Source organism: Cherax quadricarinatus, chromosome 30, assembly GCF_038502225.1.
Source record: "Cherax quadricarinatus isolate ZL_2023a chromosome 30, ASM3850222v1, whole genome shotgun sequence".
Taxonomy (NCBI): Eukaryota; Metazoa; Arthropoda; class Malacostraca; order Decapoda; family Parastacidae; genus Cherax; species Cherax quadricarinatus.
The window spans coordinates 7,531,580-7,557,676 of NC_091321.1; the positions used below are offsets into that span (position 1 = coordinate 7,531,580).

The 26,097-nt window shown below is 38.1% G+C and overlaps 1 protein-coding gene across 3 annotated transcripts in view; it reads right to left on the bottom strand.

Moving 5' to 3' along the window:
* The window catches only part of Ars2 (arsenic resistance protein 2), an 89,865-nt gene that overhangs the window by 53,278 nt on the left and 10,490 nt on the right, over positions 1-26,097 (bottom strand). For all 3 annotated transcript variants that reach the window (XM_053781816.2, XM_053781817.2, XM_053781815.2), the window contains exons 5-10: positions 24,846-25,019; positions 11,593-11,659; positions 10,716-10,942; positions 6,179-6,321; positions 2,837-3,112; positions 1,860-2,026 (exon numbers count right to left, since the gene is read on the bottom strand). In XM_053781816.2, the coding sequence (XP_053637791.1) occupies positions 1,860-2,026; positions 2,837-3,112; positions 6,179-6,321; positions 10,716-10,942; positions 11,593-11,659; positions 24,846-25,019 (1,054 nt within the window). The remainder of the gene's footprint in view (positions 1-1,859; positions 2,027-2,836; positions 3,113-6,178; positions 6,322-10,715; positions 10,943-11,592; positions 11,660-24,845; positions 25,020-26,097) is intronic.

The window sequence follows — 26,097 nt, forward strand, 5'->3', positions numbered from 1 at the left end:
TCATCTCAATTTCTGTAATATGTCTTCCATTTTATAAAATGAGACCAAGAAAACTAGAATACAACAATAAATACCATACGAAAATACAGTGCAAAGTCGCTGTTTTATTAAAAAAAAAACGGTCAAAGTTTTATTTTTTCTCATTATGCACTGTGTGCTGCAGGATTTTTTTTATACTGTGCACACTGACCACATAGACCCATTCTTTCATATGTAGGCCTACCAGCTTTCTCCCACTAGATTTGAGGGCGCTACAATTTAGGCGTACTAGTACGTCAAAAACCTGGGTCGTAAGCCATACTAGTACGGCCGAAACCCTCAAAGGGTTAAAACTACGTAGTCTGCCTCCACCACTTCTTCCTTACCTTTGATATTTCTTTGACAAGTTTCGAGTCTACTGCTCTCAGAGTGATACATTCTACTTCCTGACCACCCTGAGACATGCAATACTTCCTAGCATCCTTGTGACTTATCTGTCTTTAGCTTCCAACTGTGCCTCTGAATGCCTGTTTTCTGCCTCTCAAAAAAAGTCTGCTCTTCTTCTTCTCTAATAATTCTGAGTATTTTGTTTATGTCTCCCCTGGTCCTTCCGTCCTCCAGGGTAGTTACATTAAATTCATTTATCTTTTCCTCATAGCTCATACCCCTTAGCTCTTGAACTAGTCTCACTGCATACTTCTGCACTTTCTCCAGTTTCTTAACGTGCTTCCTGAGGGTGTGGGTTCCATACTGATGTCGCATACTCCAAGATGGGCCTGACATGTTGAATAATGCATCCGGAATGACTCTTGTTGAAATTTCTGAAGGCTACTCTCAGATTTGTCAGACAAGAATTGAATGCAAAGGTCATTCAGTTGATTTGAACCTTTGCTAACCTGGTAGGCACTATGCTTATTCACAGGTCCTCTTTGAATAAGATCTGCAGCCTCTGTCCCTTAAGTCCATACTTTCTGTCTAGTCTTCTGGCCCCTTCCCCAAACTTCATAACCATGCATTTGCTGGGGTTGAATTTAAGTAGTCTGGCAGTAGGCTGGTCATATGTGAGGCAACTCTCTCACTGCTGAAGGAGGCTGCATTTTCATGTACTCTTGTCCCCATTTAGACCTTCCCATTGGACTATTTGGAGCTAATATTATGGTCATCAGGGATTGTAAAAAGGCCTTGCAAGCTTGGTATGGAAAAGAAAGCTTGTTTTGGCCCTGGCAAGAGAACACTGGATTCCAATTGAGAGTGACTATTTCAAGAACCTCTGAAAGTCTTCATGATTTAAAAAAGTAATTAAAGCTAAATGCAGAATAAGCCAACATGAGATTATAAGAATAAGTAAGTGTTCAGTTCTTTGTTTCATTCCCCATTTTATTACTATTGTGTGTAAAATAATGGAAAAGGGCATGTCACTCAATTTATTTTCCAGGCCCTGTACAATCTTATATTTTCCAGCTCAGCTATCTCTCCTGCCTTGAAAAGCACTAAGCAGAGATTTAAAAAAAAAAAAAAAAGTGCAATATCAGCAAAGAAAACCCCCATCTTATTTTTTAAAGCATCTCCCACCCTCATTCATCCAAGAGTTGTCCTGCCAGAAGGGCACACAAAAATTGCAAATAATCCTCAGAACTGTAACAACACCACCCTTCAGAGTGTAAGAACTGTACTTTCATCTTCTAGAAGCAAAGCTAATCAGCTTCCCTGAATCCCTTCACTAGCTGTGGATATCAAATAGTAGGTTATCAGACTGCAGATAACAAAAAAATGGGAGAAGTGGAGTGGAACTTGAAGAAAGTGAAAGTACAGTACGTATCTACTTAGCCACCTTACTAGAAATACGCAATAATACACACAAAATTAAACACTGAACTTACAGCCTCCACTTCCTGTTTGGTTATAGTAGGTGCAAGATTTCGCAAAAATATTGATGCAGTTTTATGAAGGGCTCGGGGACGTGCTTCTTCTTCCTCTTCTTTGCCCTCTTCCTCATCCTTCTTGTCTTTATCTTTGTTTTCTTTATCACTAACTTTGGACTCACTTTCTGCCAAACAAATCATGATCATTACTTTTTACTGCATATGAAATAGTTATGAAGAGAGAGAGATGCTATTTTATCATATACATGGCAAACTAAATCAAGTGTATTTTTATTTACTACAACAGCCATCTCCCAGCAAGGCAGGGTGACCTCAAAATAGAAAACATTCACCATCATTCCTTCAATATCTGTCCTCCCAGAAAGGTGTTGACACAATTCACATGTCCCTCCAAACAATAACATCCCTACCCCTCCTTTAGAATGCCAACACTACTTCCTATCTCCAGGACTCTAAGTCCGACTAACTAGTTTCACCTGAATCCCTTCATAAATGTTACCTCACTTACATGTCAACAGAGCATTTAATCCCCGAGACTCCAAGCTAACATGCCCACACATGCTTCAAGTCTCTCTCACTTAAAACCTTCACAACCTTCCACCAGCCCTTGGTCATCCTATACACCCTCTTGGTCATCCTATTCTGTGCCACCTGCAAATAGCTAAACTACCTCAACAACCCTTCCTCTGCCATCTGAATAATACATTTGTAAACCCCTCAAAACATTTATGCACTCTAAACACAGCAGTACATTGCCACCACCCACCTATCTCTTAATCACTAGAGGTTTATTGTATACACAAATTCATAAATGGACCCTGTTACAATACATATTTGTTACTTATGAAATCGTGATGACATGACTGCAAACAAACCATACCACGGGTGGGGACAGAACCACGGGTTCTATCCCCACCCGTGGTATGGTACATATTTGTTACTTTTTAGAACAGGGGAATAAAAATGATACTTACCCTCTCCATCCTCTCTGTCTTCTCTCTCCTCTCCATTCTCTTCACCTGGAGGTTGTAGTCCATTCTCCTTAGCCACTGCTGCTGCTGCCACTGCTGCCTCTTCTTCATTCTTTTCCCCTTCCTCTTCCCCCTCTCTTGCTTTTAAGCCATCTAAACTTGCTGTTTTCTCCATGCCAGGTGGAGGTGGTTCCTTTGGTTCATCATCTACTGGTTCATCCTCAGATTCACTTGAAGAGGTGGATGATGAACTACCCGAGTGCTTTCTCTTGCGAGCTTCTATTGGAAAGAAAATGCAACTTATATACCCAAAGCTCTGAAATACTCCATCTAGTAGCTTCTAACTACCTTACTACATATATCTTTCCAGCTTATTTCATTCTCTCATAAACTTATTCCCAACACTTCCCTATAACTAATAACTAATCATAAGTACAGTGGACCTCCAAGTTTCATGATTACTCCGTTCCAGAGTATCTGCTGAAAATCGGAATTCACAAATGTCGAAACCATTTTCCCCATAAGAAATAATGTAAATCCAATTAATCCGTTCCAGATACACAAAAGCATTAACTAAATTTTTTTTTTTTTTTAGATTAAATATAGATTTACATTCAGAAAAGAATGAGAAATAAAGTATAAAATAATAATATCACTTACCTTTATTGAAGACTCTTGTTGGTGTATGAAAGACAGGAGGGGAGAGGATGGAGAAGTAACCCTACTGTTTGGAAGAGGAATCCCCTTCCATAAAGACTTAAGATACTAAGTCCTTATCCAGGGTTACTTCCCTTCGTAGTTTTTAAATGTCACTAGGACCAGCTTGAGTCACTGGACCCCTGTCGCTCAAAAAATTGTTCCGGACAGCTCTGTTTCTGGCATCTCTTTAAAATTTGCCTCAAATGGGACAAGACATCGTCATTATGTGTTGCCAACACAGCTTGCAACAGCTTTGTCAGGGTGATGTTCCTCCATAAATGTTTGCACCTCACTCCACTTTGCACAAATGTCCTTAAGCTTTGAAGAAGGTGCCTTCTTCCATCTGTCTTCCTCCTCCTCTGAAGCAATTTCCTCAGCTGTGGTCTGTTGCTGTTGCAGATGAAGGTCTTGCAGCTCTTCAATGGTTAGCTCTTCATTGTGGTCCTTCACCAACTCTTCCACATCCTGGCCACTCACATCCGACCCCATGGAATTATCCAATGCCAAAATCAATTGCACAGCAGGTGTAGGGTCGACAGGGTCAGCCTCAAACCCTTCAAAATCCTTCTTTTGGACACATTCTGGCCACAATTTTCTCCAAGTAGAGTTCAAAGTCCTGGAAGTCACTCCCTGCCAAGCCTTATCTATAAGGCTTATGCAACTGAGGATACTGAAATGATCCTTCCAGAACTCTCTTAGGGTCAATTGAGTGTCTGAGGTCACATCAAAGCACCTTTGAAACTTTGCATTAGTATACAGTTTTTTGAAGTTTGAAATGATCTGCTGGTTCATGGGATGGATGAGAGGAGTGGTATTAGGGGGCAAGAACTTCACTGTTATAAAACTAAACTCCTCCACTATTTGGTCATCCAAGACTGGAGGATGAGCAGGAGTATTGTCCATTATCAGGAGGCACTCGAGTGGCAATTTTTTTTCCAGGAGGTATTCCTTCACACTTGGGCCAAACACTTCACTGAACCAATCAAGGAAAATTTTCCTTATGACCCAAGCCTTACTGTTAGCCTTCCACATCACACACAATTTACTCTTGGCGACACTGTTTTTCTTGAACACATTGGCATTTTCAGTGATGCACTAGTAAAGGCTTCACTTTGAAATCCCCACTAGCATTACCACAGAACATGAGAGTTAGCCTGTCTTTCATAGGCTTGTGTCCTGGCAGTGCCATTTCCTCCTGTGTGATGTAGGTCCTCTTTGTTGGGGGACGAATCCTTCAGCCTTTACATAGTCCTTGATTTCCTGCACGAATTTTTCAGCCACATATTTGTCAAAACTGGCAGCCTCACCATACCTTACCACACTGTGTAGGCCACTACGCTTCTTAACTCTCTCAAACCAGCCTTTGCTGGCCTTAAATTCACTAACATCAGCACTCATTCCAGGGATTTTTGTTACAAGATTGGCATGCAACTGCTTTGCCTTTTCACAAATTATCAACTGCATAACATTATCTCCTGCTAATTACTTTTGGTTGATCCACACTAAGAACAAATTCTCAACATCTTCGAGTATTTGCGATCTCTTTTTGGTGAGCATATCTACCCCTTTTGCAACAACAGCTTCCTTGATTTCCTTTTTCTTCGACATGATAGAAGTGATCGTTGAATGGGGCTTCCCATACATCCTGCTGAGTTCGACCACACGCACTCCACATTCATATTTTGCGATTTCTTTCTTTCTTTAATTCTATCATGTTTCTCACCTTCTTTACCAAAGGGCTGGCACTAGAAGATTTCTTTGGGACCATGGTGGTTTATTCAGCAGTTGCAAGCACAATAAAGAATGGATTATTACGAAATGTATCATATGAACGCGTGGTGATGGTCACTCGTCCACAAACAATGCCACATTGACCCCTCAATGCTGTGTGGGACCATTTGTGTACGCCTGGCTGCTCCCAGCAGCACGGACGCATTCCGTACAACGGATGAATCACGAGGCAAATCATGAACCGCGAGGCTTTATTTTGACGAAAAATGTTGCCGAAAGTCGAAATTCACGAAGCACGAGGCTCATGAAACTCGGGGGTCCACTGTATATCCTCATGGAAGCTTTCCTTTATATGTCTATACCTTTTAAAAGTAATATCTAACAATAAGATTATTCCTCATCCTCTTCATACTCAATCCAATATAAATGGATGCATGCTTTGCATTAGACAGAATTACTAATTTTTTCTCTTCACCCTAGTTATTTATGCAGACATGAATCAAGCTACAAAAATATTCTTTGGTTCACCTTATCTTTTGTGGATCCACCTGCTGACAGGGCCACTCCCAAATATTTTAATGCTTTCACTTCCTCTATGTCACCATAATTATTAAAACCAATTCAGATCCCTTCAATATTTTTAATTTCTCACTTAAATATTTTTCCATTTCAATTCTTAATTTTCCTCCACTTGCATTCATCCAATACATTCTTTATTCCAAATCCCAGACTAGACTAAAATTGACACAGTGTGCTATATCTGGCAATTCTCCCATTACAACTTGCATATTTACTTTCTAATTTTCTATCTTCTAATACATGACTTATTAAAATCTGTTTGTATTAAAATCTGTTTGTATATGTGAATGCTTATTAAATTTAAAACAATGATGTGCTTGTACTCATGAAACTGACCTTTTTCTCCATCTGTGCCTTTTTGCTTAAGGTATTCTTTGGCCTTCTTTTGGAGTTCCATTTGTTCTTCAGACATATCCATTTTCATTGGTTCATCTGGATTTTTCTCTTTAGATTTGTCCTTGCCCTCACCATCATCAGAACTACAAGCAAATTAAATTTGAAATTATAAGGGTTTTCCTCCAGTGAATATATAAATAAATCTGATTCTAGTTCTTTATTCACAAATAAAAAAAAAAAAAAACATGAATGTTGTATACACATTAAAATGAATGGGCACAGATAATGGATGAGTATTGGTATCCATTAGCTAAAGAAAATAACAGAAAAATCTCCTGCAATATTACATCCCTAATAAACAGTTTGTTTGGATGTATCACCCAACATAGTTCCTGAAATATTTTGGTATCTCAAGGATTAAACCTGGAAGACAGTTTGATTGTGGGTTACTGATCCTCATGCCATATGGTTCAAGCCTGTATCATTAAATCAAGAACATAAGGATTTTCATTTCAGCTTAAGTAATGTTCAAAAATAAATTTAGTAGGTCCCCCAATTAAGACATTACTGCATTTCTGAAAATCATTCAGAAGTCAACTGCTCATAACTCCCAACTTATTTTCACCCTCAAGTGAACTTGTATCGATGCATCCAAGCTTCATATGAAAAGGCGTTCATTTTCTTTTGGCTTGGCTCATGAACCAACGACAGAATTTCATCTGGTCTTCATTTTCTTTCAGCTTGGCTCATGATCCAACAATAGAATTTCATTCGAAATAACCCCCTTGCCCAAATCTGTTTTCTGTCTAGGCATTGTTTGTGCGCACGCGTTTGTAAGTCATTAATTGGTTCTGAATTGCCGATGTCAAAAGCAAAATGGATGAAGTCGGGATTTATTGTATATTACTATATAGATGAATTACAATTTTCAAATGCAATACAAACAGTTTATTTAAAGCCAAGGACAATGCAGATTTATTATACAGTAGTTAGTGAGAAATGTGTATCAAAGTACTTCCTTTGATATCCTTATTGTTATACAAACATGTTTGTTCTGCTTTTGAACACATGACAATCTAACATTAGGTTTAAAAATACAGTGGACCCTCGACCAACGATTGCATCGATTAACGATAAATCCGACTAGCGATATATTTTAACGCAAAAATTTTGCGTCAACTAGCGCTAAAAAACTCGACCAACACTATTCGTTCCGTTTGAGATGCGTCCACTTCTGGCCAGTGTTTACAAGCCAGCCAGCCACCGCGGTCGCTTCCAAGCATACAATCGGAACATTTCATATTATCACAGCCTTTTTAGTGATTGTACCTGCAAAATAAGTCACCATGGGCCCCAAGAAAGCTTCTAGTGTCAACCCTACAGCAAAAAGGGTGAGAATTACTATGGATATGAAGAAAGAGATCATTGCTAAGTATGAAAGTGGAGTGCGTGTCTCCGAGCTGGCCAGGTTGTACACAAAACCCCAATCAACCATCGCTACTATTGTCGGCAAGAAAACGGCAATCAAGGAAGCTGTTCTTGCCAAAAGTGCAACTATGTTTTCGAAACTGAGATCGCAAGCACTCGAAGATGTTGAGAGACTGTTATTGGTGTGGATAAATGAAAAACAGATAGCAGGAGATAGCATCTCTCAAGCGATCGTATGTGAAAAGGCTAGGAAGTTGCATGACGATTCAATTAAAAAAAATGCCAGCAACTAGTGGTGATGTGAGTGAATTTAAGGCCAGCAAAGGTTGGTTTGAGAGATTTAAAGGGAAGGGAAGTAACCCCAGAAAAGGACTTGCCACTTCAAGTCCTAATGGAAGGGGATTCCCCTTCTAAACACTAAGACCATCAACACTCTCCCCTCCTCCCATCCCACCAATCATCACCTGATCTTCAATAAAGGTAAGTGTCATGTAACTGTGCATGTCTTCTTCAGTTTGTGTGTATTAAAACTAGTATTTCATGTGGTAAAAACAATTTTTTTTTTCATACTTTGGGGTGTCCTACACGGATTAATTTGATTTCCATTATTTCTTATGGGGAAAATTAACTTGACTAACGATAATTTTGACTAACGATGAGCTCTCAGGAACGGATTAATAGCGTTAGTCGAGGGTCCACTGTACACATGAGCAAAAACTTGAATATGTTTTTTAGAGAACATTTCAGTCCTAGGACTTTGATCACTTCTAACCAAGGACAAAATCTTTTTTCTAATAAATATATCTTACTGTTTCCTTTTATTCTAATAAATATATCTTACTGTCGACTAAAATGCCAGGAGGAAGGGGCTAGTAACCCCTTCTCCTGCATACATTAAAATTAAAATGAGAAATTTCTGCTTTTCTTTTTCACCACCCTGCTTCAGTGGGATACAGCCGGTTTGTTGAAAGAAGAAGATATCAAATTACGAAAATCTTTTGTCTTCATTAACTTCTAACCAACAGTTTATTTATTTATTTATTAACACATCGACCGTTTTCCACCAAGGCAACATGGCCCGAAATAGAAAAACTTTCAACATCATTCACTCCATCACTGTCTTGCCAGAGGCATGCTTACACTACAGTTATAAAGCTACAACATTAACACCCTCCTTCACTGTACTTCCCATCTCCAGGAATCAAGTCCGGCCTGCTGGTTTCCCTGAATCCCTTCATTAATGTTACCTTGCTTACACTCCAACAGCACATCAAGTCCTAAAAACCATTTGTCTCCATTTGCTCCTATTTAACACACTCACGCACACTTACTGGAAGTCCAAGCCCCTCGCACACAAAACCTCCTTAACCCCCTCCCTCCAACCTTTCCTAGGCCAACCCCTACCCCGCCTTCCCTCCATTGAAGATTTATACACTCTCGAAGTCATTCTATTTCGTTCCATCCTCTCTACATTTCCAAACCATCTCAATAACCCTTCCTTAGCCCTCTGGATAATAGTTTTGGTAATCCCACACCACCTCCTATCTCCAAACTACGGATTCTCTGCATTATATTCACACTACACATTGCCCTCAGACATGACATCTCCACTGCCTCCAACCTTCTCCTTATAGCAACATTCACAACCCACGTCTTACACCCATACAAGAGAATTTTTATAACTATACTCTCATATTTTCATATAGTCGGACTTGAGTCCTGGAAATGGGAAGTACAATGCCTGCACTTTAAAGGAGGGGTTTGGGATATTGGCAGTTTGGAGGGATATGTTGTGTATCTCTATAAGTATATGCTTCTAAACTGTTATATTCTGGGCACCTCTGCAAAAGCAGTGATAATGTGTGAGTGTGGTGAAAGTGTTGAATGATGATGAAAGTATTTTCTTTTTGGGGATTTTCTTTCTTTTTTTGGGTCACCCTGCCTCGGTGGGAGACGACCGACTTGTTGGAAAAAAAAAAAAAAAAAAAAAACTCATATATTCCCCTCTTTGCTTTCATGGATAAAGTTCTGTCTCCACAGACTCCTCAGTGCACCACTCATCATTTTTCCCTTATCAATTCTATGATTTACCTCAACTTTCATAGACCCATCTGCTGACACATCCACTCCCAAATATCTGAATGCATTCACCTCCTCCATACTCTCACCTTCCAATCTGATATCCAATCTTGTTACCTAATGTTTTTTTATCCTCATCACCTTACTCCTTCCTATATTCACTTTTAATTTCCTTTTACATACCCTACCAAACTCATCAACTAACCTCTGAAACTTCTCTTCAGAACCTCTCAAAAGTACAGTGTCATCAGTAAATAGCAACTGTGACAACTCCCACTTTGTGTTAGATTCTTTAAGTAATCTTTTCAAGGCAAGTTATCTATCACTGTTAGAAAATTATATACTACCCAAAGAATCAATAAAATATCTCCAGTTGGAGCACTTAAAAAACACTTGGAATACACTTACTTTAATGAAACATGAGGTATTTAATAACTAGGCCCCAAATCACTACACATTACCATAAAAGTCTCCTTGAAAGATACTGAACAGTGCACAGAAATAAAAGGAAAATGTGACATAAGCACAACTGAAAAAGAGTCAAAACCCAACATCTATTACTCTACATCTTACTAGTAGGTATAAAAAATATTTCTAGAATAAAGATGTTGTTCATGTCTCCAAGAGGAAACTAGACAAGCTTCTGTAATATGTGCCAGATCTGTCAGATTGTAGTGGCCCTGTGGGCCTACAGACCTGATGAACATTTGACAGATATGAACACCAACAGCTATAATCGTTCCTTAATCTGTGTATGTGGGGAAAATGGATGAGGCTTAACCTTAAAACCCTTCAACTAATGCCAAACCATTTAATCCTGAGCCTAACCAGCCAATCTCTCCAATTATCTTTCATTTCAATACTGAAAATCTCATTATACTACACTGACAATTTATGACTACTTTCAATACACTCAAGTTTATTAATCAGCTTTTGATGTAAGAATACACAATATTAAAGTTTTGACACAACAGGTGTTCAGAATAAGGTAAATACAAGTGCATGCTAGTAAAAAAAATACTAAACTTACTCTTCCCCCAAAATAAATGGTTTTTTATCTTCTTCTTCAGTGATCTGTGGCTTAACATCTTCCTCCGGAACCTGATCCAGCACCTGAAGATCTAAATCAGTGCCACCTTCCAGTTTGATGACAACAGAATCCAGCAATTTGAGTAGCTGATCTGACTGATCAGCATCTACAGTTATATTTTCCATGCGGTTGGCTTCATGCAGTTCCGTGAAAACAGACACACGCCTCTGAGGAGCAAATAATAATGAGACAAGGGAAACTTCCAGAATAGCAAAATTTCATTATCAAAGATAAATTATAATGTTATATTTGTTAATGATACCAAAACAAAGTACAGTGGACCCCCGCTTAACGATCACCTCCAAATGCGACCAATTATGTAAGTGTATTTATGTAAGTGCGTTTGTACGTGTATGTTTGGGGGTCTGAAATGGACTAATCTACTTCACAATATTCCTTATGGGAAAAAATTCGGTCAGTACTGGCACCTGAACATACTACTGGAATGAAAAAAGTTCGTTAACCGGGGGTCCACTGTATTAGTACCATCCGACGTACAACCGAGCTTGGTTCCGAACCGTCGTAAGTCAAAATGAATGCAAGCGAACCTTAGAAAATTGCCGACATGCTGGGTAGGGCATAACGTTAAACCTTTGCTATATAATGTACCTACACAGTGATGCTGCCTGAATGATGTGAGAGCTCTCCCGAGATAGCACGTTGCCGCGAGTAGCAGTCAACTGTCATATGGTAGCATGCATTGGCCTGCCCAGCCCTGCTGCCAGACGTACGGTAGTAAGTACAAGTGGTCGTATGTCGAGAAGGTCGCAAGTCGGATGGTACTAGTAACACTAACTTAATACTGTACAACATTTACCTTGAGGTTAGCCAGTTGTTCGTCCTTCCGCTTCACACACTCCTCAGGATGGTACTTGGCCTTGAACCTAAAGTAAATCAATGAATGTATTAGAAATGAGATCAATAACAACAGACAACCCGACAATCCTCACTTACTATAGCGGTTCACATAGCGTGTTTCGTTCATTTCACAATCTCTAAACTGATAGAATCATCCGCTTACTATTTATTAGGGTCATCCACTGTACACCCATCACACTATTTACTACACTTTAATAGAATTTACAGTACTAATTTGTGATAAAACACTCCTAACAACCGGGTAATGACTAATGTTGCATGTCGTCGTTTCTGGATCCATTGCGATTTACTATCATTGTCTCAGTGTTGGTGATATTTGAAGAGAAATCAAGAAATATGTTATCACTAGGCACAATAATTCTCACCTGCCTTGGCTGGCAACCTGAATCACACATGGGCTCGGTAAGTAGATAACGAAGCGAACGACAGGTCATTGTGCGACCCCCTAACTAACAAACGTTCAAATCGCATCACTAACACTGCATTGCGCGCAGCGCCCCTAACTAACCGCGGAAACGAGCCCCATGTGCGCTTTTCACCAGTTCGTCAGAACAGAAATTCAAGCTGGCGTGAGGTCTGCAGCAGTTGGTAGAAGCTGGAAAACAACTGTTAGGGGGCAAATGTTAGATTAGGTAGGGAAATGCCTCAAGCAGACATCCCATTTATTTATTTATAGAATTTAACTGTTTAAGAGAGGAAAATGTTTTGAAGAACTTTAGAATCTTTTAAGATTACTTTGATATATAAACTCATACCTAGCCATGTGTAGTTAAGTTTAGTTCATTTACGAGTAAGATATTCTCAAAACTTAAATATCTTATGAATATTTAATCTCATATCTAAGTATAAGAGGTTAATCATTTTAACTCCCATTCTAATATCCCCCTCCGAATTCTTTCCCTATTAATAACCAGTAATAGATTCTTTAGTTCTTAACATGACTGAGCTAGGAGGTAAGGATTATAAATGAAGATAAGTGTTAATCAAGAAAAGTGAAAACTAAATTACTTACTTTTTGTATTTTTCTTTACAAAACATTCATGAAAAATTAAATAAAATACTAAAAATCATGAGTTTTAAGAGGTAACCTTTATCTCTAGCTTTATCTGCAAAAAAAAAAAAAAGTTATATATGACTATTAGAACCTATACCAAGCAGCAAAATTCCCATTTTAATGACATCACAATAAAAAAATTTTTACCAGCCATAAGTCAACCCTTTTTTCTTTGTACAAAAAGTCCCCCAAGCTATATCCTTTCCATTATGAGGACACAAAAAAATTAAAGAGTTGCATCTATACGAACCAAACTGCTGAAAGAATCAGCAGTTAAAATCCGATGACAACCCATCACAGCTCACCAATACAGTGACCCAGAGGTAGAAGCAAAGGCCATGGTAGTAAGACAGATTAAAACTTATTTATAATAAGTTGGGGAAGCAATAAACCCACAGGGGTCACACTGCACCTAGGGAATGCGAAGCAGTTCAATTCCATGGAAGTACGGACTGATTTCAGCTCCTTGGATCAAAGAGCCCCTCACCACTTGATGTCCCTTGAAAGGAACAGATCAGAAACTTCAACATCTATGAGCAACAGATAGCATGCACCATAAGGCAACAAGGAACTGCAGAGGAAGGTCTGCACCAGGTACACAAGTAATAAGTGATTCACCAAGTCTTGGTGGGACAATTGCAGCAACACTGAAGTCCTGCATGCTATCATATATTCTTCTTACAAATTCTTATAGTCCAATATTGTTCCTAATGCTGCTGATTATATACAGGTATAATGCTAGTGACTGAGCATAAAGATGGTGATAATGCACTAATGTAACGCTGGTGATTGTGCACTAGTTTATGGTTGGTAATGTTCACATTTAAGGCTGACGATTGTCTAGTGGTGTAAAGCTAGTGATTATACACTAGTGCAAGACTGGTGATTGCTCACATTTAATGCTGACGATTGTGCACTAGTAATTCTGCACACTCATGATTATTTAAAAATATAAAGAAAGTGTATACTGAATGTAAATACTGCACAGTATAGTGATTTACATTTCTTTGCACTCTTGCATGTTCATGACACAAAGAAAAGACAAGCAATCCCATATGAGTGCAAAATGTTAAACAGACTTCAGGTTTACACACAGTGAACTTAATAGTACCTATAACTAGGAGTATACCAGAGCACCGACTAATTTTGATGGTATCTGCAGTGATATAGGCCTAGAATTGAGTATCACTATCGGCAAAACTTTTGTTAGCATCCCATCCCTACCTTTTTTTATTTATTATTAACACACTGGCCATCTCCCACCAAGGAAGGGCAGCCTGAAAAAGAAAAACTTTCACCATCATTCACTCCACCACCATCTTGCCAGAAGCACGCTTACACTACAGTTATAAAACTGCACCATTAACACCCCTCCATCCCTACCTATAACCATATAAACAAAAGGTGAAAAAAACACAGCTACTAATCATTCAAAATAAATACTATTTATTACACAATATATATTCCCTAACATATAAGGTGTTATGCACTAAATAAAAGCAGTTTTTGTAACTGAAAGAGCACTATAATACTCTCAACTGATGGCTGGTAATGACTTATGACTGGTAATTTATAGGCAATCAGCTTTTAAAACTGATAAGAAAACTCATAACCTTTACCCAAAATAAATCTCCCCCTTCCTCCCCAAGAAAAATAAAAACCTGGAGCAACCAAGAAACTCAGCAAAGAAACAACATAAAATTCCAGCATCTAAACATAACAAAATTACATGACACACTTATATCACTCTATGCATAAATGAGTAATATCCCTCCAAGTCACCTCCTCCATTTACCTTTTCTTCAAAGGCCTAACAAAATCAGTAACAACCATCCATCTCTTTCTATACAAGAGAATGAGTTTAAATGTGTGTCGGAAATAATAAAAGAATCCAATTTGTTTTAGAAATGTATAAAGCCCCCAGTAACTATCCCAATCCAGTAAAATTTAATACAGCAAAACCTCGATAATCCTGCATGACTGGAACCAAGCAACTGCAAGACTGTAAACTTTAATCAGCTTTTAGAAATCTAAAGTATGCAGGAGGACCAGAATGTTAGCTTAACACAGACTATCTTAGCAAATTTCCATTTAATTCTTCATACATATTTGATTGCTATTTAGCAAAAGCTTCATATTAAAAAGTGAAAAAATGGTAATCACATATACCAACAAAGTCTATGTTATAACTGTACTGTAAATTTCACCACACACATAGCACATACATAATATCTTTTTAGGTGCTATCGTGTGGAATACATTAATGATGTCAGGGCCCATCACATAGATCTATATTTAGAGAACAGCTCCTTCAGATAAGATGTGAACAGTAAATTTTGACCTAAATATGAGAGGATGGGTCTATGTGGTGAGTGTGCACAGTATGAAAAAATCCTGCCCCATATGGTGCATGATGGGAAAAGCAAAACTCTTGACCCTGTATTTAGTTTAAAATAGCAAATTTGAGTTTTTTTTTTTTTTAAAGGATGGTTTCAATGGCTGTTTCTTGGTATCATCTAACCCTTTGACTGTTTCAGGCCCCTCTCTGAAACTGTCATTCTATGTCGCCAAATATTCGAAAAAAAAAATTATTTTTTCTTATGAAAATGTTAGGAATATTTTTAGTAGTGTTTTAAGCCTAAAAAAATTTTTTTGCCATCAGTACTTACCGAGATATAGAGCCGCAAGTACGGCAACAGCGGCGACCGCCGCCCACCCGGTATTCTTTTATTTACTCTAATTCAAAGGTTTCTTGCATTTTTCAATATTTTTCTGTTCCAGGTAACTTATGTGGCCTGTGAGACCAATGTAAGGTGCATTCTTCAAATATACACTCATTGTTTACAACACAATAACAGAACAAACTTTATCACTATTAGTTTGTGTATACACTTTGTTTACACAAACAAACAATACAAAACAATGTTTATTACTATTGTTCCATAATATACATATGTACAGTCACTAAACACGTTCCTAGAACTGCTGCAGCTTGTGGAACTCTTTGAAACATGGGTATATGCAGAGGGGCACTTCACACTCCTCACACATAAAACGAGTGTCTCTGCGTGTTTGTGGTATGCATACATACATAACACCTCTTCTGAGCATTTTTCTTGGCAGTAGTAGGAGGCAGTTCTATGGGGTAGTGATCACCAGGCCTCAAACGAGATGACGTCTGTGGGCGCTGGTCTATTGCAGGAGTTGCTCCTTGGTACTTTGCAATTATTTGTATGATTACTGACAGGCAAAATTCACCATATTTTGGTGTTTTGTTGGTCTTCAACTTGTATATGTTATAAGCATTTAGCATAGAGATATCAACAAGATGGAAAAAAAGTTTTATATACCACTTATAACTCTTGTGTACACAGTCTGCAAACCCAATCTGCATGTCACATTTGTCCACTAAGCGCATATTGAGGTTGTAGTCCATGACAGCTGCAGGCTTTAGAATGGGTTCATTGGTCTCTGTTGTCCCTGCCACTGGGTACCATTTCGTTTCTGTGAACTGATGTCAACAATGTGACATCACGTTTGTCATGCCACCGAAATGCCATGATGTCATTGGCAGCAAAGGCTTGCACCTCACCTCTGCGAGTGCCAGCGTTGAACCTTGGCATATGTTTACGATTACCACGCACTGTGCCACACACGTCTGTCAAGTTCACTCGCAAGAAATCACTGAGTAAGGGGCTTGTGTACCAGTTATCAGTAAATAACATATGCCCCTTACCAAGATATGGTTCCATCATTGTTCGAACCACATCACCAGAGATACCCAATAACTTCATGGTATCTCTCAAAGTATTACTGCCAGTGTACACAACGATATCCAAAACTAGACCACTTCTGCAATCACACAGTACAAATAGCTTTATACCAAAGCGTTTCCTCTTGCTTGGTATATATTGCTTGAATGAGAGTCTTCCTTTGAATAAAATCAAGGACTCATCAATAACAAGCTTCCTGAAGGGATAAAAATACATGCAGCATTTTGTTTCAGGTACATAAACGCATTTCTGATCTTATATAACCTGTCGCTTCTGTCAGGCCTGGTTTTGTCTGAAAAGTGTAACATACGTAACAGTATCAGGAAACGATTGACACCTATAATGTCACTAAAACCTGGAGTTGAAATCAGGCGTTCTGTTGCCCAGTATGTGGTGACAGTGTGCTTATACACATGTGGCATAAGCATTATTGTGGCAAAAAACAGGTACATCTCTGCCACAGTTGTCTCCTTCCACTTGTGTAGCCGTGATTTTGGTGAGAGAATTGTATTTGCCATGGTGTAATCACAGTATGTGTTTGTTTCCCTGACAATGATGTCCATCAGGGGTTCATCAAAGAATAACTCAAGGCAGTCCAGTTCACTGGCATTGTTCCCAAGTGGACAAGATGGCTTTATTCCACTTTGTGTTTCATCAAAGTCACGGGGACTGGGAACAAACTCGTCACCGTCCTGCCAATCCCAGATGTGGTCTGCTGGTGGGGTCTGGATATTGTACCGTGGTTGTGGTTGTGCAGGTTGTGGTTGTGCAGGTTGTGGTGGTGCAGGTTGTGGGAGTGTGGGGTAGGGTGAGGCTGGTTGTTGTGATGCGTCAGTAGCGTGGGTAGTAGCGTGGCCCGCTGATGGTGCCACATGGGCCGTGCCACCCTCACTATCACCACCACTGCCTCCTCCCTCACTGTCACCATTCATACCCATCGTTACAATATCGTCATCTTCACTATCAGGTCGTGGTGTAGGGCCATGGGATGTGCTCCCAGAGTTTCTCCTTCCCCTTGGAACAACATATGAAACACTACCAGACCGCATGCTACGTTGTACATACTGCCGCTTCACTGGGGAATATTCACTCTCACTGTCACTAGAACTGCTTTCAATGACCTTGAAATCACTATCACTATCACTGCTATCATCTGGGTGTTGTACACGACCAAATAGTTTCCTCTTTCGTCCTGGTACAGGCGAGCGTGAACGTGAACAAGCCGGCACAGCACCAGAGGTGGAAGGTTGTGGGTCATCTGGGTTTTCATCACTAATTACGTTATCCTGGGCACTTTTTCCGGTAACACTCACTTCAAAACCCTGGAATTCACTGTCACTGACATTTTCATCGCTGTTAGAGCTATCACTTGGGAACAAAAGACCTCCAATCCGCCGAGGAGTGAGGAACTTCTTACCGAGAGGCATGGTGAAATTGGACTAACAACATGGCGTTCCCACAATGCACCGCTAGGTCCCAGATTTTTTTTCACAGGGTGCACACCGACCACTGAGACCCATTCTCTCTCGTGTAAGCCTACCAGGCCTTTGGCGCTTGATTTGAAGCCGCTAGAATTTGTGCGTATAAATACGTCAGAAACATTGGCTCGTAAGACGTATTTATACGTCGGAAACGGTCAAAGGGTTAATGGATAAAAAGGTATGCTACTGATATAGAGATAATTGTGACTGGTTTCAGGACCAAAAGTGAACTGAAATTTGGCTCAAAGTAGTGTAAATACTTGACTTGACGTTTTCCTAAGGATGGGTAAGACCCCCTTACATCTCCTGGTCAGTTTTATGGGGTTCTAATAGGTCTGATTCAAGCTTTTCTTCCGAATGTCAACATAAACCTGTTAAAAAATATTTATAAACAATGTTAAACCCATTTAAGGATATTTATAAACAATGTTAAAAAAGTGAATGAGCCTGTAACAATGTTCCCCTATGACTGTCGATTCCACAATTCTTGATATTTAAAAAATATACACAATACATACCATATGATCATGAACAGAAAATATAATGAATACTGTATACTCAGCAATTAAAAAAAAAAAAAAAATGAAAAATTCCCAAATGACTCCATTTGGTTGGCTGTACATTTTAACTTTATGCATAACCCTTAAATTTAAAATAAGCCATAGGATTTCATTCAAATTAATTAGGCTCATTTTCTTGTCAGTACAGAGCAATATATAAAGACATTTAACAAATCAAGTCAAAGTGTGAATATTGCCCTGCCATCTGCTCTAAGTACGAACAAGTGGGAGGATGTCTGCCACTGGGAATTTGGTCATTGTACAAGTGGGAGCCAGTCTTTAGCCCTTTCACTGTCGGTCCCATAACATTAAAGCCTTGAAGCCAGCGTCACTCCCATAATACTACGCCACAATTCTAGCAGCTTCCAAAATCTTGCAGATAGCTGGTAGGCCTACATATGAGAGAATGGGTCTGAGCGGTCAGTGTGTGCAGTATAAAAAAATCCTGCAGCACGCAGTGCATGAGAAAAAAAACTGCAACCCTGTTTTTTATTTAAAACAGCGACTCTGCGGAGAAATTTCTTAAGGTACGTATTTATGTCAGCGGATGGGTCTATGAAAGATGAGGTGAATCATAGAATTGATGAGGGAAAAAGAGTGAGTGGTGCACTTAGGAGTCTGTGGAGACAAAGAACTTTGTCCTTGGAGGCAAAGAGGGGAATGTATGAGAGTATAGTTTTACCAACGCTCTTATATGGGTGTGAAGCGTGGGTGATGAATGTTGCAGCGAGGAGAAGGCTGGAGGCAGTGGAGATGTCATGTCTGAGGGCAATGTGTGGTGTGAATATAATGCAGAGAATTCGTAGTTTGGAAGTTAGGAGGAGGTGCGGGATTACCAAAACTGTTGTCCAGAGGGCTGAGGAAGGGTTGTTGAGGTGGTTCGGACATGTAGAGAGAATGGAGCGAAACAGAATGACTTCAAGAGTGTATCAGTCTGTAGTGGAAGGAAGGCGGGGTAGGGGTCGGCCTAGGAAGGGTTGGAGGGAGGGGGTAAAGGAGGTTTTGTGTGCGAGGGGCTTGGACTTCCAGCAGGCATGCTTGAGCGTGTTTGATAGGAGTGAATGGAGACAAATGGTTTTTAATACTTGACGTGCTGTTGGAGTGTGAGCAAAGTAACATTTATGAAGGGATTCAGGGAAACCGGCAGGCCGGACTTGAGTCCTGGAGATGGGAAGTACAGTGCCTGCACTCTGAAGGAGGGGTGTTAATGTTGCAGTTTAAAAACTGTAGTGTAAAGCACCCTTCTGGCAAGACAGTGATGGAGTGAATGATGGTGAAAGTTTTTCTTTTTCGGGCCACCCTGCCTTGGTGGGAATCGGCCGGTGTGATAATAAAAAAATAAATAATTCTCATTTTCTTGGTCTCATTTAATAGAATGGAAGACATATTACAGAAACACAGATGATTCTGAATGGTTTACAGACAAAAAGTCCAATACGTCAACAAATGGGTCTAATATGCTTTCACAAATGCTCTGATATTATTTATACCATTTTTACAATAATGCAGTGGTCTGCATAACAGTAAACCTTCTATTTTTTTGTGTGAATAAAAATTCAAAATGGAAATCAAGCATAATATAAGAGGGGCCTGGAGATGTGATTAATGAACAGACAAAATGTTATTTTAGTGCCAGGGATGTCTGCCCTGTTTATTTTGGACCCTATTTTGAAATTGGCCTTTCTTAAATTTTTGTATAAAATTGACCAAATTACCAATTTCTGATCACTTTATTGGGTAGGTGAAATAGGTAAATGGGCAGTTTCTTGTACTCAACCGAGAGAACAAAAGGAGTTCCAGCGAAATAGCTATAAATATAGTTGACTGGAACAATGTAACTGGCAGAAAATAAGAGCTCAAGTGGGCAAAATCGTCGATGCGCAAATATCACCGAGACCATTAATTTCACGAGAGCGTAACTCCGTAAGTTTTCCATCAAATTTCATACTTTTGGTTTCAATACCATTGGGGAAAGATTCCCTATTATTTCATAAGAAATTTTTTTTTTTTTAATTCTTGGACATTGAAAGCGTGTTTGCAAGCAGGGGTCTCGACAGTGAAAGGTTTAAGAAGGAAAACAGCCCTAGTTTTTTTTTTTTTTGTAGTTTATCTAAACTATATTAAGCATGAGTGTACTGTACTGCCTGAAAATCTTCTTGTTACAAATTAACCTCTAATAAATATTTTCTTTACAACTTTCTTTGTATTTCTATTTCAGAGTATCAGAAATAACCCACCAATAAAAACTAATCATTCCCTTTTTGTTGTCTTTACATACCTGAATAACACAAATGGCTTATTGGTTAAGAATTCTTACCCACAAAGGATTTGCTTCTATATAAAATTTTAACATTTTTTCCACAAATCATGTAGACCTCTCCCGGAAATTAATCAAATACCTAATACTTGTGCTAGCTCTGCTAGCTCAGTCAGGAAAATGCACTACATCACTTCATGAATCTCAGAAACATTAATAATACTGACTGCTCCAACAAATATTTTTGCCTCATTTTCCAAAGCAATGCGGATGGAAGACTTTATGTACGTTTTCACATTTTAAGACATTTAACCCTTTGACTGTTTTGATCGCATATGTACGTCTTATGCGGCACTGTTTTGGACGTATTTATACGCGTAAATTCTAGCGACTTCAAATCAAGCAGGAGAAAGCTGGTAGGCCCACATGTGAGATAATGGGTCTGTGTGGTCAGTGTGCACCACATAAAAAAAATCCTGCAGCACGCAGTGCAAAATGAGAAAAAAAAACGACCGTTTTTTTGGATTAAAACACCGACTTTGCTGTATATTTTCGTACAGTATTTATCGTTGTATTCTCATTTTCATGGTCTCATGTGATAAAATGGAAAACATATTACAGAAATAGAGATGATTTTGATTAGTTTCATGATGAAAACGACCTTGAAATTGAGCTCAAAGTAGTGGAAATGTTCGATTTTTACCAATATTCAGGAGTAAGGAAATCACACCACATGTCCAATACGCGTCAACTGGGGAGTCTAATATTCTTTCACTAGTGCATTGATATTATTTATACCATTTTTACAATAATGCAGTAGTCTGCATAACAGTAAATTTTGTATTTTTTGTATGAATAAAAAAATCAAAATAGAAAGCAATAGTAATATAAGAGGGGCCTAGAGACCTGACTAATGAACAGAGGATATGTTAGTTTAGTGCCAAGAATGTCTACATTCTTTAGTCTGGCCCTTATTTTGAAATTGGCATCTTTTTTACTTTGCATAAAATTGGCCAAATGGCCAATTTCTGACCACTTTATTGGGTAGTTCAAATCAGTAAATGGGCGGTTTCTTGTACTCAACCGATAGAAAAAAATGAAGTTCTAAAGAAATAGCTATGAGTTTGGTCAACTGAAACAATGGAATTGGCCAAAAACAGGGCTCAAAGTCAGCGAAATCGCCGATGCATATAAGTCGCAGAGACCGCTAATTTCGCAGGAGAGTAATTCCACGAGTTTTCAACCAAATTTCGTACTTTTGGTGTCCTTACCATTGGGAAAAGATTCTCTATCATTTCATAAAAAAAAAAAAAAAATCCCAAAAATTTTGCGACATAGACTGACAGTTTCAGAAAGGGGCTTGCGACAGTCAAAGGGTTAACTACAGACTAAAACATGCGACAAATAACTACACCTCAATACACTGTAAATAGATGTACCATAAATTTTACCAAGAATTGAAATCCATTTCCTAGATTAGGCAACCTTTTATAATTTTATATTAAAAATATTACAGTATAATCAATGCCTTTTTATGCAGAATATTCCAAATAATAATTTACACAAGAGTAGAGAGTGACATAACTTCTACCATCACCACAGTATTACGTATTTGTACTAAAGATACAAATATTGTTATTATTTGTAAATATAAGGATAATAATTAAAATTCACTTTGAGGCAGACTCAAAACTACTGTCTCATCGTGCTGAGTACACATACAACACAATTTTTCCCTCATCAAGAGCTCTGAACCAACTGATCAGACGGGTCTGGGAGAGGGAACCATAATATACAGTAGTCCTATAACAGCCTCATGGTGTGATTTTGTATAAACTGATTTAAAATACACACAAATATTATACATACTGCATTAAAACCTTGATAATCACCACAAACTAAAAGAATTATGTGCAAAATTTGGGTAGTACCCTCAGAATTTCACACAGCTAGCTAGGCCACAAGCAGTGCACCAGCTTTCCAGGTCTTGCTAAGCAAAAAGTCATGTTCAAGAATATTCTGCAGCATTTTCCTTTACCATTTTTTCCCAAAATTTATATAAATTATGAATATTTAGTTATATACAAAACCTATATAAAATGTATGAAGGGAATATTTGGTACATTATCATAATTACACATTTATGTACATTTGGTCCATTATCATAATTACATATTTATGTACTTTCAACAATGAATTATCTACTCTAACTTATTTCTACATTTGTTGAACATGTTAATTGACAATAAAAGAGAATAAGAGTTCAAATGATAAAGTTCTAGTGGAGATAAAGTATACGTTCATTGAGGCACAGCCAATACATCAGTAACTGCCCAAACACTATCACACATTCTAGAGATTCATCACACCTTGTCAACCATAAACCATACCCCCGGCCAGGATTGAACCCGCGGTCATAGAGTCTCAAAACTCCAGCCCGTCGCGTTAGCCACTAGACCAGCTAGCCACAATAAGATTCATCCAACTAGGTATATTTCTACACCATAGGAAAGTTTTGAGACTCTATGACCGCGGGTTCAATCCCGGCCGGGGGTATGGTTTATTTGCAATCGTGTCATTACGATTTCTTGAGTCACCTTGTCAAGTATAGCAAACTAGTCTTTAACTGGCTAATAAAAATGAGGCAAGATGTACATGCATGTCTCTTGCCAGCTGCTGCCCCTGTTATGTTATCAACATTGCAGTGCAGTAATATTTTGGAGATAGAGGTGCATTACTGCCATGCTGACTCTGGCTTTGGTTAAAAAAAAAAAGCCAGCTAATTACTTTCTCTTCCGCTAAGCTCATTTTCAGCTTTTCATACACAGATCATACAATGTTTTACAGGCAATTTGGATATGAATTGAAGAATTTAATATAGAAATCTGCAATATTACAATATTTCTGGGAGCCAAAGCCAGAGTTGGCAGTTCTCTCCACATCTCCCAGACATCCTCCCACTTTTATGCAAGTAATTACTGCTTAATTTTCCTTGGTTATTATTTTAACAAATGCAATCTCATCTTTCATGTGTTTGTCTGGAATGTTTTGAGCTACATTCGGTAAGGAAATGAAGTTTTTATTTTCATAATGTTAACTTGCTGAGGTCCCCAGACGATGCTCCCTCAAACCCCTTTTCTTCATTTTGACTTTATCAATGCCTTTAGTTTTTGTATATGTTAGTTTAGTATAGGTACAGAGAATTCCTATGTTTGGTATAATTTGATAAGGAAATGTGTCTTTTCCTTTTATATTGTTGTGCATCAACTGATAAACCTCTCAACATCCAACTTGGTCCAGCAGAACCACTTTAATCCTTTCTCAACACTCTTCAAATTGTTCAAGTAATTGATCAACAGTGTGAGGTAATTTACACAATAGCAAATTTTTCCTACCAGAATAGCAACAAAAAAAAATGATTTACCAATTTGAAAGCATATGGAACCTAATTCGATATTTTCCACATGTTCTTAACTTCGCATAACACAATTTTCAAAAAGGCACCGTGTTTCATTAACATACCTAGAACATTATGAAAGTTTTCTATTGCTGCAAACCCTAGGAATAAATTTGGTTTTACAGAGAGTTATGGTATTAAATATATAAAAAATTTATTAATGATAGGTTTAAAGACTTGAAATACACAACCACAATCACAGAAGTTAAGAATAATATAACATCAGCATTCTGGACAAATGTGAAGACACCAGGTACAAAAAAAAAGCCAATTACAATTTTGAAATTTTGGCCAAATACAGTAGCTACCAGAAATAATGCAATACTGTACTTCAAAATATATCTCCATTCTGGGTTTACAAAACAGACTGCTGGATTATCAGTGTTTTACTGTAAATGGGTTTTCTTTAGTTCCAAATCAATAAACTCACACATCTATACAATCTTGAATATATCATGATAGTGCCTTTCAGACAGAGGAAAGATACCCAAACCTATGCAAACCACGGCATGCATAAGCAACTCCTACCACAATTTTCTACACAAGTAACCATCCCAGATGAAATAAATGAAGTGTCTTAATGTCAAAAAAAACTATTTTTGTACTTACCATTCTTCCTCTTTGTGGTTGACAAAGAACTCATTCAGCTGTTGTCTTTTAAACTCAAGTTTGTATTCAGAGTACTTCCTGAGAGCTTCCTCTTCCGTAATAGAATCATCACACTGTTCCATAAAAGCCTTAAAGGTCATCATTGGAGGTTGTGTCGGGCCCAACTCGTCTAGTCTGTTAAGGGATCACAATCAGACTTCAGATTAAAAAACTTTAGCTCAATTTGCAATAAAAATCCCCTACCATTTATATTAAAAATACCTATTAATCAAAATACCTTATCTACCATCATACTATTTTTTGCTGGATACCACATATCTATACCTATCTGACATTCATTCCCTTTATTATAAGACTAATATTCTCCTCCATGGAAAAGTGGAAAAGAATCCTTCCTACGTAAGTCATAAGAGGTGACTAAAATGCCAGGAGCAAAGGGCTAGTAACCCCTTCTGCATAAATTCTTAAATCCAAAAAGAAGAAAGGTTTTTGTTTCTTCTTTTTTTTGGGTCACCATGCCTCAATGGGAGACTGCAAACATAAAAAAAAAAAAAAAAAAAAAATTGCATAAATTCTAAAAAGTTCTCTTTATTTAAATAAGAAAACTGAAAAACTAGTTTTCATTCTTAATTTTATTACTTTTATCTATTTAAACAGAGAATGTTTAAGGGGCAAATCAGAACACACAAACACGTTAAAGATATTCCTTATTGTTAGTCTGGGTTAGCCTCTCCCTCTAGAAATTACTCACCCCCCTCTTGGGGAAAACACCCCCCATTTAATTTAGTGTCTGGGTTTGATCCTAAGACTGGTCAAAGTTCATGGAAAAGAAAGACAGCAAAAGGATCTACAGTCCACATCAAGGGTCCTTAACATAGTCTTTGCATTTATTTATTTTTAATATTATATTCTGGTTAATTCAATAATACTTAACTAGTTCTTAAATTTACTTAGTTGTTAAGTGAAAATGTATATACATATATGGAAGCTAAGAGGGGTATTTTCCTTATAACAGAATACCTAAATATGTTAAGCTCATAAGGGTAAATGTAAATGTACTAAAGGTAGCATTCAAAGAATAAAGAGATGTCATTAGAACAGTAATAATGTATTTTTTCCTTAATTCATACAAAGCAAAGTACATTAGTATGTACACTTAAATATAACCAGCAGTAAATGTGTTAATACAAGGATTGGAATGTAAAAATATTAATATTATTGTTAGTCACTATGCTGATCTATCAACTAAAGT